The sequence below is a fragment of the Hyposmocoma kahamanoa genome, unplaced genomic scaffold (genome assembly GCF_003589595.1).
Source record: "Hyposmocoma kahamanoa isolate Upper Pololo Valley unplaced genomic scaffold, ASM358959v1 100021, whole genome shotgun sequence".
Classification (NCBI taxonomy): domain Eukaryota; kingdom Metazoa; phylum Arthropoda; class Insecta; order Lepidoptera; family Cosmopterigidae; genus Hyposmocoma; species Hyposmocoma kahamanoa.
Genome location: NW_020653200.1, coordinates 6442051 through 6460262, shown reverse-complemented (window position 1 = coordinate 6460262; position 18212 = coordinate 6442051). Strand labels below are relative to the sequence as shown.

At 34.5% G+C, this 18212-nt stretch overlaps 1 protein-coding gene across 2 annotated transcripts in view; it reads left to right on the top strand.

Annotated features, from left to right (window-relative positions):
* LOC113228850 (discoidin domain-containing receptor 2-like) overlaps nucleotides 1-18212 on the top strand; it is a 53530-nt gene continuing 35318 nt past the window's right edge. Inside the window, exons 1-2 of one of the 2 annotated variants that reach the window (XM_026462270.1) lie at nucleotides 1-100; nucleotides 2996-3103. In XM_026462270.1, coding sequence (XP_026318055.1) covers nucleotides 3037-3103 — 67 coding nt within the window. In that variant the 5' untranslated portion in view covers nucleotides 1-100; nucleotides 2996-3036. Of the gene's footprint in view, nucleotides 125-2995; nucleotides 3104-18212 lie in introns of both variants that reach the window. The other variant, XM_026462278.1, reaches the window with a different exon arrangement.

Here is an 18212-nt window from a genome sequence, read left to right as displayed (position 1 = left end):
CTCCCAAATTATGGTCGGTCGTATATGCCGTCGAAGGACAAAGTTATGCTAATTTTCTCCCCATTTCACCGGGTCCCACCTTTGTACCTGGTACTCGAAGGTGCGTTACATGGGTGCTTAATTGGTTAGTGTAGTGTGTTCTAAAACTGATTTCGTATAATTGTCGTTATTGTTTTGTTTTCCTTTGTTCATTCAACACTGCCTCAAAATATAACAGAGTGAAGGGCCATGAAGGGCTCTCGTTGTTCTCGTATGAGATCGCTTGTGGAGTTGTTATTTTATTTACTTTTTCGTGCGGCGTTTTTACCTTGAGTTCACATTTCGAAAATGTTTTCGTTTGTTTCAATTATTTAGTCCTGAGTGGGTATTTAAATGTTGTTTATGTTAGTATTAGCAAATATAGAAAGATGACCAAAACACCTAGTACTGAGATTGTTAAAGATTTATTAGTCTAATGTTTCCACATAGAATTTCTGATGTTCTTTGTAAAATGTACACAATTTAGTATCAAGTCTTGATTTGATTTTTAATCATTGTAAAATTGATATAGGGTGTGAGTATGTAAAGTTTGTATATTGTTGAACCAAACACAATAAGTAGATGGTGTTAAATTTTTTTACTAAGTATTTTTTTATCTTTAATGCTTTATTTAGTACCTCTCGAATATGTGGTTTTTTATTTTATTACAGCTGGACATCATGAATAAAAGCTATACCATTATTATAATGTTGTCTAACTGATCTATAAATTAAATTATTGTTAATATATCACATAAAGCAAAATATAGATATTTTAGAAGTATCTCATATAATACTAATTTTAGAAACATCTCCACTGATAAGGATTTCGAATTTGTTGTACTAATGATGTAGTAAAAAAATAAAAAATCAATGTATTGTTTCAGCATTATAGTTAGGAGCATACTAGTTAGAACTAAATCAAAGAACAGTCTTAATTTTGAGAACTCATGAAAATGACAAGAAAGTAATTAACTTTAGAGGAAACTTAAAAGTTTGGATTATAAAAATTATTATAGATCAGTTTAGCCATCAAAGTTTCATTCCATTCGCTCATTATAAGTGTGAAATATTTTTTTTTAATCATGAGCTTCACATATAGACCTACTGGATATAAATTTCCAAAAATTGAACTAGGAGAGAAAAGTCCTCAGTAGTTCTGTGAAGAGAACTGTCTGTTTATTAATAGAACAAGTAGGTGTCAACAGATCTGTACACCAGAACTAGTGGTAATAATGGGAAACGATAGCACCAATCACCATGCATAATGGCAGGACAAAATTTAGAAACGAATGTATTGGAAAATCTGTTGCCAATTTGTTTGAATCTTTTCCCATGCTAATGTAACATGTCAATACCTCCCACTTAAGTTGTTGTAAGTCAGAATACCAGTTTTTGCTTTTTAACTTAAATACTTTTTTATGCAAATTGTAGGTTTCATATTATGTAAAAGCAAGGAAATCACTTAGGGTTAACCTTAATGTTATGTTTACTTTCAAATATGGAACCTATAATATACATAAAATAAGTATATATTTAAGCAAAAAATGGTATTTTGACTTGAATAACTTACATGGAAGTATCGATGTATGTTACAGGTATGGGGCACTATAAAAATTAAATCAACATAAATGTCTGCTATTGCAACAGCTCAGAGCAGGACATAGGTAGATATTGCAACCAGAAAATGGCGTCATAATTGGTTAAAAAAATTTCTAGAATAGTTGTGACCTATGTGTACCGACGCATTTACATTTATGCGCGTTATGCATATCGCCGGCCGCATCCGGAAAAAAAATAGAAAGTCATAGATATTATAATAACAGCTCAGGTCCACTCCAAATATTTAAAAAAATTGTTGACTCGATACAGGCTCTTGTTTTCAACGACATGGACCTGACATACCTACTACAGACCCCTAACGATGTACTTTGAACTATTGTTAGACTACTACAGGCCTCTTTTGTTAGACTCAAGAGTTTGCCTACAACGAATAACAAAAACCCTCTCTGTTACGAACGCTAGCCGCTCCCGTGCGTATTCGCTCGCCACGCTATTTTAAAATTAGACATGAAAGTTTAAGAAGGCGCTGCTGCTTTGTGAAAATTCCAATTACGTTCCCGGCAAGGTTTCGAGCAATTGAGCTTTAATTTTTCAGTCTGTACTTTCCGATAACTTGTTAAAGAAACGGCATCGTTATTTCGGGATTATATTGAAACCGAGACTACACTCAACATAAAGCAGAGACTGGACTCATCAGATTATATCCAAGACGTGATAAGAAAAACGAATTTGAATATTGCTATAATAATTGTTAATCATGTTGTTACCAATATTCGCAAAAGATTTATTACAGAAAGAATTACAAGAATTAAAGAATCACCAAGTGCTTTTCGGAATCTCTGCATGTATCTAATTTTTCATCTTCGAAATCTCGTACGCTTTTCATTGCGAACGTAGTTCAGAGCGTTTCGGAATTCCGCTTCATATTTTTACACAAAAGGAATCTCGAAAATGTTTCGCTAATGTTGTCTATATTTTCATTATCGAATACTGAAGCACATCATAAAAGAGTGAAGGAATTCATGAATAACGCTGCAAAGAACGATTGCTTATGAAAATATTAAATTTCTGCTGTTTATAAAAATTACGTGTTGGGAGATCGCATGCTTTATAAGTTGCACATTTTAACTAACTATGCTTCGAAATGGAGTTGAACGTCCAGGAAAGTTGCATGACATTCTTGATAGAAATCCTTTCCACAAGTCGCTTTTCTCCACTTGTAATGTATTAAGTGGACGGATGTGATTTTTACACGCAGTATTTAGTGAAGAAGAAGCACAATAATATACTATTTGAAACATTGTATGATGGTGATATTCAGGACATTTAGAGTGGGTGCAACGGGGGTTGTAAGGATGTAATCCACTACCGGCTATATCATATAACAGGAAATATATAGATGTTGTCTATTGCAGTGTCGGAGCGTCAGCAGAGATGGTGAAGTGAGCGCCGCGAGATGGTGCCGTGTGTGGTAGCTCTCCTGCTGCTGGCCGGGGCATCGCCTTTGGACGCTCTCGACATATGTAAGTGTACTTATATTAGCAATAACTAGTTAATACCTTATGTAATAAATAGTTATTGCTAATTCTGTTCATTACTATTTATAGTGAAAACCATGTAATAAACAAAACTTTATATAGTTTCATAGAGCCGGTTATTAATTATTGCTTTTTCCTCATTGGCCTACTAACAAATGGACGTCGGGTCTAATACAAAAACCACCAAAAAATGTTCGCAGTTAACCTACTCGTATACAAACGAAATATAAAAAAAAGCTATTTGATTATTTTGTTTGCTTTTGTAATTTATATTTACGATTAATTTATATATAAAATATATACTATACAACTGTACAAAATAACACTTTTACAATTATAACTATGATAACACAATATATTTGTTTAGTGAAAATATGGTACAAAATCCTGTTTTTACACTTTACTGCAGTAATTTTTACAAGTTATTATTACATAGTACTGCATGATTGATAACCGCGCTGTCAGTCGAACAAACGAAGACTGTTGCGCGATTGACGCTCTGTATGAGATTTTAACGCCCTATACTGCCGTCCTAATTCAAAAGGACGCATGTCAATTTTATGACTTTTGAGAAATGGGCGTTTTTAGCTTTTGCTTCAACGCTCCATTTTCTAAAATGACAGTTTATTGCGCAAAATTGTTGCGCGCTTGCGAGCAGCTAGTGATTGCAGTCGATAAATATTATATATCGACTGAATTATAGTCACGCTTGTGGAATAAATAGCCGAACTTGTTTCATTTGAATCATCCTCGACCCATTATTATCCATTTACTGAGCACAAAATCATTTTAATTGTAAATTTTTGTCAGTTCATACATACATACATTGTATTTAGAACTATGTTTATGAAAAATACAAAGAGGAGACCTATTTTAACGTTTTTCATTTTATTTCAATATAGATAATCAAATCCGGCTAGTCATGTCAAAATGTGTATGAACAAAAATTTATCTCGGTACTAGAAGGCCAACTATCAAAATAAGAATAAAAAAGGCAATAACGCAATTAGTAATTACTAGAACGTCGTAACATTCACAATTCAGTTATTTTTGGCAAAATTTTATCTCCGTTGACAATCTGTCGATCAAAGTATATATACTACATAACTACATAACTATTTAAAATTTTATGAAAACTAGCAAGCCTGCAAATGTCATTTTATTCCGTCTTCACAAAAGACTATATAATATATGAAAAAGCAGCACGAGCCGAGCGAGTGACGCGCGCGTGTCGCGGCAGCGGCCGGCGAGTGCTAGAAGCGGATTTGCTTGCGTTTCCGAACATGATTTCAGGTTTTTTAATGTTCACTTGTCTTAGTTTGAGGCTCAACATGAAACTATCAAAGTTAATTTATATAAATCAAACATTTGCTCAGAACAGATTAAAATATACATTGACTTAATTTATTTTAGGTCTCAGAGAAAAAGGATCAATAATTAAAAAAGACAACCGTTCAGATTTTTTGCTTGCTGCTTTTGCAAATTTAGAATGATCATTATTTCCGGTACATTTAAAAAAAAATAAAATGAAATGAATCTTTATTTGCTTAAAACATGGTGTGAAAGATGGAACAACTCTTACATAACACATGTTTTTCCTGACTAGACTTGCAAAATATTACTTAAATTTAATTTAATTATAGCACTGTTATCGGACGTGTACAAGGAATATTCAATCAATTAATTAATAACAACAAAATAATAAACTATCAATGTCAAATTATTAACTATCATACATTATTATTACATGAAACATACATACACCTTATAATTTTATGTCGATATCTAATAATCAACAAAGAATAATCAGTCAATTAAAACAACAAAATAATAACCTATGTCAAATTATTAAATATTTATACATCATTATAACATTGTACATGCATATACATTAAGCACTAATTTCATGTCAACATTTATCTAAAAAATCAGTCACTTTGTAATAATTTTTGTCTCTAAGCCATTTACTAAGTCTGTCTCTGAACAAATTATTTGGTAACGTTTTAATGTCTTTTGGTAGAGCATTATGAATTCGGACACACATACCATTACATTGATTATTGTAATAAGACAATCTAGGTTTATTATTGTACTCTATGTACTCTATAGGTTTATTGATGAAAGAAATATAAATTGTCAGTTGAATCTAATGTTACTTTAAAGTGTATCTTTACAGCTCTAAGAACTCAAATGCCGAGAACTGGATGTAGCAAATCAGTTTTTATTATTTCTCCGTGAAAGTGTCAATCAAAGTCTGTCTTGGTAATTTTTAACACATTTTTACGAACAAGCAAGTAAATGGTAGATTTTCTGACTTGCTTTAAAGCCTTATTAAAGCATACAACACGGGAGATGCCATCCATAGATAAAATAGTACCATCGCATAATAAAAACTACTTTTGAATATTTTTTTCCACTTCCATTATGGAATTCACCACGTGAAGTGTCCGTCCAAACTTAAAAAATGCTCTGCTACATCCAGTCTTGCCAAGGATAGAATTACACTCCGTATATAAGTATATATTTTTTAGTTAATTAACAGTTTTCTATGTTAACATATTTTTTGATGTGATGATCTTGATCACATTGATTCTTCGTTTAGTCATGAACCTTACGATCTACAACTTGGAGTTTTTAATTAACAAATGTCAAGTAGTGACGTAAACTACTCATGAGACAAAAATAATACCGCGAATCCTCACGGGACTATCTAATGTGCTGTGCAAGTTGTTATTGATATCCATATAATTATTAAGTGCGAAATGAATAAATGTTATTTTGTTCCGGATTTGAGCGTTGTATGCCATGTGTTATTAAACTGTGACAGTAGCTAAAATAAACCAATGTAGTAGTATCTACATCTGAAAGTATTAGTATTTTTTTAAAATCACGTAGGTACTCTGCACAGCTGATGCGAGGTAAAAATGTAAGGTCAAGAATATGTTAAGCTCACACTTTGAACCGTTGTTGTCGTAAGCTGCATGGAATTGAATTTATATTTGAAGTGTCAAGCACTGAAATAAAATACTTCGTGTGTGTGTAGACGAACAAAAAGTTACATAAAAATGTAAAAAATTCAGTTGTATTTTTGAAATTTTCAGATAATGATAAGTAGGCACTATCCAACAACTACCAGCGTTTATTTCTCAAAATGTCCGCATATATTCTTAATACAAGCTCTTAGACGTTCTGGGCAATCTCTCGTCGTTTCTGATTGTGGCACAAATCTTCTCCAGTGGGATTCGGTTCGTTTCTTTGACGAGGGCCCGTTTTAGAGAATCAAAATTTGGGTAGAACTTTTGGCGGGCCTTCAGCTCCAATTCAGGCCACAGAGATTAGTGGGTTAAGATCAGGACTGGAGAATGGCCGTAAGAAAAAAATTGTCAGGTTTGAGTCATTTAGCCTTATGGGCCGGTGCCGAGTCGTGCTGGAAAATCCATTCCAAATCCAATCTTTTTTGTGAAATAAAGTAGTATACAGGGGTTTCACCACAATCTCTAAAATATCACTTTGATAATTTTTGGTTTCACCTTAATGCCTTATTAAAATTCAAAATCAAAACAACCATTAAACAGTTGGCAGTATTATTTTTTAATTCAAAATTCAAAACTTACAAACACACGAGGTATATTGTAGTTATTATTTTAATGGCAATGGGTGTACACTTTAAAAAAAACTGCGCACAAATGAGACTCATTTATTCGGCACGGAGTATTCATACAAAAATTTAATGATGATATGATATTTCATATCATCGGAGTACCACCACCACGGGTAATATTTTTGCACTCCAAAGCAGCACAATAACGCATTTTTCTAGGACTAGAGAATTTGCACGAAAGAATGACACAACCTTACCATATAGGTCTTTCGAGACTAACCACTTTTACTGTACTTATTGTTCTGTGTTTGGAGCCCAGCTGCCATAGCATTTTTTGTTTGTATAATGAATACACTCTATACTATAGTCGTCACAATTTAAGAGGCTAATTTGACAACTGAAGAAAACAATAGTATGTAACTTTAAACGATCTGTAGACTGAGACTGGCCCATACTTTGTTCCCCTCTGTTCCTCAATAAAATGCGTGTGAGAGACAACTCTTTGTGTGAATGTGGTCTGGACGTGGCTACCCTTGATCACATTTTCACATTCCGTAGGTGTTGGCAAGTCGTCCTTGGATGTTTGCCAAAACAACATAGATCTCGATACCCTGAACTCCCACTTTTCCACGCCGCCCATCATCCTTAACTCTCGCACTAAATCGAATACTCTAACTTTTCTGTCTAATCTTGCGTTACCTGATTGTCCCCCTTTCACTTTTAGTGCGGTCACAGAGGATCTTGTAAAAAAGAGTATCCGCTCGATTTCCACTAAGGCCATTGGCAGTGACAATTTGAGCCTCGAAATGATTCTTCCCGTGCTGGAGGACATTGCGCCGGTTATTACTTACATCATAAATTTTTCTCTCTCGCGCTATGTCTTTCCAACTCAATGGAAAAAGGCTTTTGTCATACCTCTCCCTAAAATCCAGAATCCTACATCTTTTTCACAATACCGTCCTGTTTCCATTCTCCCCATTCTTTCTAAAGCCCTAGAATCCATTGTACATACACAACTTTATTCTCATCTTACCTCCTATAATCTTTTAAGTCCGTTTCAGTCTGGCTTTCGTCCATCTCATAGCACTATTGGAGCATTACTGAACATTACGGAGGACATACGTCGTGCTATGGATGAAACGAAACTCACTGCCATTGCCCTCTTGGATTTCAGCAACGCTTTTAACTTTGTTAACTTCGACATTCTTCTTGGTGCCCTTCAGGCTGTTAATATCCCCTCTCCTACTATAAGTTGGTTCTCTTCGTATCTTTTCGGTCGCCAGCAGAGCGTGAAAATCAATGATGGCTCGTCATCTTGGTCTAACTTAACTGCTGGTGTGCCCCAGATTGGCGTACTCTCTCCTTTACTCTTTTCTATTTTTATTAATAATATTTCCCGTGTCATTTCTTCTCCCTTCCATTTATATGCTGATGATCTTCAGCTTTATCGTAATTTTGAAGTGGGCGAGGTAGCGGAGGCAATTGCGTCTATCAACTGTGATTTGTCTGCCATTCAGTTATGGGCCAAGTCATTTGGCCTTTTGGTTAATCCAGCCAAGTCTCAAGCAATGATTGTGGGCAGTAGCAGATTGAGGTCCAAGTTGGACTGGTCTTTGGTACCTCCTCTGGTATATGACGGAGTTCCAATTGCATATACTGACAAGGCTAAAAATCTCGGGTTAGTAATGGACTGCACCTTGTCTTGGACTTCTCATGTCAATGAGGTCAGCAGACGAATGTACTTCTCATATCATTCTCTCAAACGTCTCCAATACTTTCTTCCTTTTCACACCAAAATTATGCTTGCGCAAACTCTTTTACTCCCTATTCTTGACTATGCCGACGTTTGTTACTTGGATGCGACCGAAGACCTTTTAAACAAACTAGAGCGTCTACAGAACCTGGCTATCAGATTTATTTTCGGTCTCCGAAAATTTGATCACGTTTCCGAATTTCGTGCTCGGTTAAAATGGCTCCCAATCCGCCTTCGCCGTGATGTGCATATCCTGTCCACCCTTTTTAATATACTTCATGACCCAAATTCCCCTTCCTACCTACGTTCCCGGTTCCAACTGCTTCCCCCTCCTAGCCGCTCAAGGCGTCCGTGCATCACTCAGATGCTCGTTCGTCCTAGTTGTAAAACAAATTTCTTTTACAACTCCTTTTCCTCTCGTGCAGCGCAGCTGTGGAACAGACTCCCTTCCCATATTCAGTCTAGTCCGTCAATTGCTTCCTTCAAGAAAAGGTTGACAGCGCACTTTCTTGCTTAACTCTCTTAATAATCATCATATTTGTATATGTGTAAGTTTATTGATACAATGTATTATACGTTATGTAGTCTATTTATTTATATACTATTTTAATTATTTAACGGTAATTTTATATATGCATATTTTATACATGTAGATTATCATCTTTTGTTATCTCTTTTGCACGCCGTTCCCCGCTTAAAACCTTTGCTCTCACTGCCTTGGGTTGGCTGGAAGAGATCTCTTTTAGAGATAAGTCCACCTTTGCTCACCTTATGTTATTTTTTTTTGTTTCTGTTTATTTGTTTGGTGCAATAAAGAATATATATATTTTCTTTGAATGTCCTAAATTGACCTCCTCCATGAATGACCTCCTTCCTTCCTATATTCCTCGTCCTTTTAACCTTAAATCCCTCCTTTATGTGTATTCTCCCTTTATTTACATTTTGTGTGATTTTATACCCTCTAATAATATAATGCTTTAGTCCGTTGTTTGTCCATGATTTTTTTTTACCCCAGGTATGATCTTCACAACAGCATTCCGTCGAAAAGATTCATCTAAAAATAAATACCTCACTGCTACCGAAAGGTTAACGTTATTGAACAATATTAACTGACAACATTAATCGAAACTGACACTGGCCTAAGCCTAGTGGCCGCCATTAAGGAAATAATAATAATAATACAACCAACGAAACTGTCAACAAACAATTATTAAGTTATTGAGTTTTAAATAAACACATCAATTTTAGTGAACTTTGGTTGCACTGAAGCCTAAATACTGTTTTTAGGTTTCACAAATTAATACGATACTGAAAATGCCCAAAACCCCAACTGTAATAATTGTAGTGCCCGTATTATTTATTTACTCCCGAGTCTCAGTATTTTTTGGAATTCGGTGTCTCAATTTGTAACCGCTAACATGGTATAGTAGTCCAACTCCCGCCTCTTATAAAGGTATTCTTCACAGTGTTCTCGTGCTGTATTGAAATAACCTTTGACAGCAACTTTTGATTTTAATATTTTCAAAATGTCCTTTTTAAATGGCAATATGTTTTAGACATAATATCATTAAAAATGCAATTACTTATCTCAGCTTTTGGTGCGGAGCACCGTATTTCAGAAAACCCCTGTCCCGAAAATTAAAAAGTTGGTGCGAATCAACCAACGTCTGATTATGAACATATTTGGTCATAACTTTCGAACAATCAGGCTTTATCGCGTCACACAAGTATATTGAGTTTGTTCATCAAAGTTCAAAGAATTTGAATTTTTACGTATGTAATACGTCACAATGTATTACATTGTCTAAATTCGAGAAGATAGTGTATATTATGTACCATGCATAACATGATCCACGTTTTACAGCTTAAACAACTGCAACTTATATAGGTAAATGGTTAACGGCTCGATATTTGCAAACGCATTATCGTTCCAAACAGTACTTATACGTATTGTGTCTAGCGATAACTCGCTAGCGGTAGGTAATTAGCGAATGCATTCATTGGGTGCATGTTTATCATTGAGAATACGTAAAACAATAAATAGTAATTCGAGACAATGACTTTCCTCTGTCGAGCTTTTTTGAAACGGTTCAGTATGAGAATCGTGTGTTTGCGCGAACGGATTGTTTGTACTGTGTTTGAAGAACACAACACGCACAAAACACTGAAATAAAAACATTAAATATACATTAACTCAATAACCTGATTTTTTATGGCCACAGCGTTTGTACTAAGGCGGAAATCTATAAAAGGAACTTTGACTTCGACTAAGCAAAAATGGCGAGTTAAGCTAGTTTTTCATCAAAGTTCGTTCTATAAATCTTAACCTAAGACCAATCCATTTATCACCGGTTACGTATACATATGAACAGAAAAATGTATAATTGAAATTGGACACACTTACGTTCCAAGCAATAAGTGCTTATTGCTTGGAACGTAAGTGTGTATCAAAAATAATACGAGTGTAATTGCATGTACTCTTACCGGACTTTTATATAGCTAAAGCACCGCCTTGAGTTGTTCGTAGAAGAGACGGTATTGTATTTTTATACACGACCGTCTCATTTGCTCGCGTATAATGTATGGCATTCTTGAAACTCTCGAAGTTCCTTTGTAGGTCGGGTGTAAATATGTACAACTCGTACTCATATAACTAAGTAGTATTTACATAGCGGAAGTTGTTAATTTTCTAATTTACCCTTCAGTAATTAATTACGTTTTGTAAGCAGTGTACTGCAATGCAATTTCTGATTTCCCAACGTTAATTTCTGTGCTGTCATAAAGAAATCAACACCCATCTTCGCCGCAGCTGAAAGTCGTAGTCATTTCATATTGCCACTAAATAATTGAAGCCCGTTCACGGCAAGCTATATTGAATTTATGATGCGGTGCACAAAGATTGTTACTGTTGGATGGCAAGCCTCGTTGCCGATGTCTGTACAAGGACGACCTTAATATTTAATTAGAAACTTCTCTCGCTCCGCTTGAGGACGCTATGCTTCGATGAAGTTAGTCATACGAACAATTATAAATTCCTTACTTAGCAGTCGCATTTAGCGTCGCCATATTTCAAATCGAAATTTCACTAAAACTTTGATGAAATATTAGCTTGCTTAGTGTTACTTTTCCGATGTTTGAACAACTCTTAGAAGGTGCTTAATTTGAACGTACTTATGATGATCCATATATTAAAAAATAAAATTAGTTCTTTCGTGATGTGATAGTAACCTCCCTGTCACTCATTTTACTACTTATTTCATTCGATTTCAATATAAGATGTTGTTTAAAGTAAGCATGGAACTTAATAGGATAATTAATTGTAACAAAACAATTTTTTACACTTTATTATATACCAGTTTCAAATTAATAAAGTTCGATATTACTATTGACTCACTGATTCACTGTCAGAGATAATGATTCTTCTAACTGCTTAACTTAGCTGTTGCTTATTTGTCTCCGTCGTCGAACGGTTATGTTGGGCTGCCTAGCAGAGATCCCGGGTTTGGGTGAGTTCGAGTGTAATTTGTGGTTGTCTATGCACATAGACAGGGTTTCCCTAGTGCGAGGCTATGAGACTGTGCGTTATTTTTTTATATTATTATTACCCTTACTAATTATTTCTCAATTAGTAACGTGTGTATTTCACGTACTTAATTGAAAAAGATTTAAATACTTCGATGTAAATTTGGCTTTTTTATTTATTAAGTGTCAAGAATAAGAAATAAGAATAAAATAAGTAAAATTATAGAAAAATAAAATGGGCATCGAAAGCGAGTATATTAATATGAAACATTTTAAACCAGCCGTGTTTCATAAACAGTTCACGTAGTTACAACCGGTGTGTGTGACAATGGCAAATCGCGTCATGCTCGGCGGTTTTAAAGAATGAAAACGGATACCGATCGCCGCGGTGCATCTTAGCTTGTTCCGACCGATCCACTGTGATTCCCCCATAGGCCATAAATCAAAAAAAATCATTGGCTTATCCCGGTTAGATCAACTCACTAAGTTAGTAACTAGTTAACAAGCTTCCAAAAACTATAAATATCAATGTAATTAGGTCACGTTATCATTCACTTTTGTGCATCGGAAGTGAGCGCATCGCGAGACTAATTATCACCACGTGTGAGTCATCGAAACTTAATCACTTTGTTTTTGAGTGTCACTATTCCAAATCAAGTGTTTACGTGTTGTGAAAGCATGGAGATCCAAGAGCATGGTATGTACTTTTATTATCAATTTTTTTTAATTTTTTTTATGCATATTTTTTTTTATATAATTTTTTTATTGAAGGCAGTTTTTTGGTGAAAATTTTTGGCATAACTCAATTTCCTTTAGACCTACAACTTTTGGCTGCGCTGAGCTGCACCTGAGGTATATGGTTTTTGAATAAGGAGTATGTCCTTATTAAGAGCTATAAGTTTCATTTGCATCTTGCTGCCTCTTCTTGGCTTAAAGGGGTGTCAAAGTATGCATGTCCATAGTATTGAATTTTTAATTTTTTTTTAAGTTCAGCTTTCATATTGTTTTAGGTACATTTTTCAAATGTTCTGTATCGAGGATGACAATTTTTGATATTTGGCACTCTAAAGTGGGTAATCCAAATGAAAAAATGCAACACGTCCTGAGCACTTTGACCGAAACATCATCCCTTTCTGACGACATCGAAAATATTGATTTAGAGACTTTAAGCCTTAAAATTAAGAATATTTGTAAACGAATTTCCCACTACTGGGCAAAGTCGAATCGTACTAGATCTAAATTCTTAGAAAAATATTCAGATTGGCTGCATGTCGTTGAAAATATTGATGTACAGCGAACTGAGTTACGTGTATCTCAGAGCTTTGACGAAGTTAAACCATCAACTTCTTCATCGCATGGCCGTCCGAGAATTAACTTTGACGACACCAGTAAACGTACAAAAAGGAGAAGATTGGCTAGTTTGTCTAACCAAGACCCTTCTCTTGTACAGTCATTGCTCAATGCGTCCGATAGCTTGTCTTGTCCTGAAATCGATTCTAGCGAAGTTTTATCGCTCATTGTTGAAGCTCAGTTAACTCGACATCAATATATATTAGTAAAGAAATTTATAGACAATAAGTTTTCAAAAACCATTTTCCCATCTTACCAAAGTGTCGTGGAATCTAAAAAACACTGTTATCCTTCAGATATTACTGTTACAGAATCATCCGCCGAAGTCGAACTTCAAAGTTTATTAGATCATACTGCCAATCGGATTCTCAAGTCTCAAAAAGATGTTTTGGATAGTGTACCTAATGAGTCTCTAGATAAGATATCTTTGATAGGGAAATGGGGTTTCGATGGCAGTACAGGGCATTCAGAATATAAACAGTGTTTTTCTGACTCCACTCTTGAAGACAGTAGCCTGTTTGTTACTTCGTATGTGCCACTTCAGCTTGTTTTGACAACAGATAACAAAGAAAATTCAGTAGTTTTGTGGCAAAATCCTCGTCCTTCATCAACTCGATACTGTCGTCCTATACGCCTCCGATATTTGAAGGAATCGACTGCAGTGTCAGTTGAGGAAGAAGCTCATTTTAAAGATAAAATAAGGAACTTGCAGCCTTCTGTTTTCAAGGAAGAAGATCGCGAATATCGCATTACTCATTGTTTGCAACTTACTATGGTAGATGGTAAAGTGTGTAATGCACTTAGTGGTGTTTCTTCATCAAAATGTTTTATTTGTAACGCCTTGCCCAGTGAAATGAACAAAATTGACGAATGTTTAAATAAGGAAGTCGATGAGAGTAAATATGAATTTGGTTTATCACCTCTTCACGCGTTAATACGTTTTTTTGAATATTTTGTTCATGTCGCGTACAAGTTAGATGTTAGGAAATGGCAAGCTAGGTCCGCTAATAACAAAATGCTTGTTGCTGCAAAAAAATCATATGTTCAGACTCAATTTAGAGAAAGATTAGGGCTTATAGTGGATAAGCCTAAAAGTGGCGGAAGCGGAACATCAAACGATGGTAATACAGCCAGGCGGTTTTTCTCGAATTCAGAAATTTCCGCTGAAATTACTGGGATCAAGAAGGATCTCCTAGATCGTTGCTGGATCATCCTTCAATGTTTAAATTCGGGATATAATATTAATAAGACGAACTTCGAAGAGTTCGCTTTAGAGACGGCTCGGCAGTTAGTTGCCGAGTATCCGTGGTATAACATGCCTGCTTCCGTTCACAAAGTTCTAATTCATGGTGCTAATGTTATAGATTACGGTTTGTTGTCAATCGGAGAGTTGTCTGAAGAAGCAGCTGAAGCGACTAACAAATACATCAAGTCTTTTAGAAAAAATCATACGCGTAAAATGAGTCGCATTGTGACCAACACAGATTTAGTAAATAGGCTGCTTCTTCATTCAGATCCCTTCATAACAGGTCTACGAAAGTTACCTGTTAAAAAAAAGGTGTACTGTCAAAAGCTGTATTAGACTTGTTATGTATTTAAAGTTAATATTGTTGAGATTTAATGTATTTTGGTATAATTTGTGTTTTGTTTGTATTTTGTAAAATGAACTTTTTTATGTATTTTTATTGTTTTAATTTATTCATTTGTGGTTATTGTTAATACAAATAATCATTATTTACACAGTTTTACCATTAAAAGTCGCAGTATAAAATGTTTTAGATACATCGTCTAAAAACAAAATTACTGCGAGACATTTTTACACCTAAATATTGTCAAATATTTTTTAAAATGTATAATTTTATTAATTTACGTTTACCTAATCATATTTTAACGTAATAAAATAAAAAAAAATAATAATTTCGTAGTTACGTATTTATGACCGCCTTAGTATGGAGCGTGAATCACCGTGCGATCGGAGACGACGTTATCATACCAAATAAGCCCCGTGTACACGGAAACGCTGCAAACGAAAGCTTATTACACACTCCGATTACATTTTTCAACGACAAATGCTTAAAGGTATCCTAGATATCATTATTTTATTCTACATTTCATAAAACAAGTACCCTAGTTCTTTCTGGCTTTTGATTGTCTTAAAAATAGAACGATGAAAATGTCATGTACCTACACATGATTCAAATTTTAGTCTAAAAATGTGACGGTATAGTTTCAATCTAGGTTAACTATGAATACACAGTCACCTGTCAGTATGGGACCTATAAAGGGCCCGAAACGTTGTTTTGTTTGAAAAAACACGCGACAAAATAAGCGATTTATATCCGATAAAATAGTTTTATTTCCTGAGTATGTATTTTTAAGCTGTAAGTAGTTTATTAAATTTGATACTAATTTTACATCTTATTACAAAGAAATAAACATTAAGTACCCGGTGTTTGTTTAATTTATAACTGTTAAGAAGTAATTTGATCGGTGAAACTTGTCACAAGGCCATGAATAATAAATCACTCGTCTAGTATTGATTTAGAGAGAAGTTAAGAAGTGGGTGCCTCCATTTATAATTTTGTGCCCCGAAATTACCCAGGTCGCCGGTTATACTCGCCTTTCATTATTTAGGGAAGACGGACCGTTCTAACCTGGGGCTGTTTTACATTACTATACAAATGATGGCTTTATTTTCTGTTGTTGAGTGCATAATATAATTTATTATGTTAAAAATGACTTGGTAAATCGAGCCAATTAAACACTTACGTTAATGCGGAAAAAATTATCTTTATTCGGTTCAAAACATGGCCATGGCCAACTGAGGTAGAAATAAAATACGCATTAGGTACAACTTTCTAATTAGACGAGTAACATTTATGATGACGTAATGTAATTATTTAAAGATTTGGACGATCACGTAGATATTGATTTGTAATAAAGTACGTATAAATATGTTTCTTTTAATCAAAGTATTTTGAACAAGCTACCGATAGTTTGTCTTAAGTTCAATAGTTATTAGTTGGTCTTATCGATCAACATAATGTCCATCACAGGACATGTGGTGGGTGTTCCTCCAGCAGTTCAATCAAGCTAAATGGAATGCGGTCTTAGGAATTATGAAAAATAAGATTTTTCGTCTTAAGAGGAAGTCAATTAGTGTCACATAGCAGTATTAAGTTACAGGTTATAATAAGTTACAATTTACATTTCGCATAAGTGAAATCGTCGTTAATGATAAAGTATCTTAAAAAATGTCATGATCGTACCCTACCCAGTCACGCCATACTCAATGCCACACGATGTGTTGCAATGGTGTTGCGACGCCTAAGCGGAGACGCTGCGTTGTGCTACACATAAATTTTAGAACTCCATGCCACAAGGTGCGTTGAAACGGCGTGCGACATACACACCGGACAAGGGGCCAGGACACAAAAGTTTTAGGGGTGCTGCGGTGCGTAAGTAAGCGGAGTTACATTGCGACACCGCATTGCTTGTGTGGCACTCGGAATGCGTTGAAATCGTAACGGTGCGATGACACAATGCAGCGGCAGCGCCCGCGTAGCATCGCTCTAACACAACCAAAATTATCTCTCAGTATGGTGATTTGTGAAAATCACTTTAAATAATACGTTTGGTACCAAAATGTAAGACAAGGGTTAAAATACCAGAATATCTATAATCACGTTTTTTTCTCAATAAAAAACTTCAAATCATGAATTATTTCATCCCTAAACGTCGCTAATTCATCATCATTCTGTTAGTTTTTAAGAATTGGACACAATTACCCTCTTTCATGTTCGATATATTAGTTTCACTGCCAAATGTGCTGCGTACTAAATTAAATAAAAAAAAACACTGATTTGATCCTGCGCGGTCTTCTCGTTTACTACGCTTATACAGGCGCCATTTTAAACGTAGTCCATTTCTTTCCTTTCATAACCAAAATTAAGTTGTGAAAATGAGTATTAATACCGTTGATTAAAGCGCTGTGGACGTAAATTTGACGCCATCTGTAATAACTGCGATGGCTATGGAGTCGATAAAACGTGTATTACCAAAGTGATAGGAAAAATATTACAAAACTTTTATGGAATTGAAAGTAGTACATTGTTTCATGACTGTTATGTTTGTACATTTCTGAGAGTCAATCACAACGTACTTAAAGAATTAGTTTATAAAGTAAAATATAATTTTAATATAAATACCCATAAAATAGTAAGAATAAGAAATTCGTGTTTTTTGACTAATTTAGTTAGGTTAATTACTATTTATACTATAACAATAGTTTAATAATGGCAGGGTTTGAAGAGATAATAAATCATTGATAATTATCACGATATTATCGTGATTATCGTGACATGTATAAAATTAATTGGAACAGCAAAATACTACCCCAGCAATGTCGGGACATGTGTTTGCAACTGAGATCTTCCCAAAGATTTTTCGTCGTGTTTATTTAGTTTTCTCATTGTTTGTAATCTTAAGTAACAAATTAAAGAGACAACTATGAATTAGCAAGGATAATTATTGGATATACAAAGAAAACAAAATTATCTTGATAATTTCGTACCCTGAATAATAGGAACAGTTTTTTTAACAACTTTAATTTTACAATAATATCGATACCTCCAATGAATACTACGGCAACTTTATTTTTTGGTCATTTCTGTTATCTTTGTAAACAGCCATATTTACGTTCTAATGTGATTATACTCCCCGAATTTTTAATAAAATAAAGAAATAAAAAATAAAAAAATCGAAAAACGAAACAAGAAAACGAATTTTGTGAAAAAAAAAACCAAAATAAAAACAGAACAGGGCCAAAAATTAAATTGGCGTAGTTCATTGGAGTATCACAGGCATTG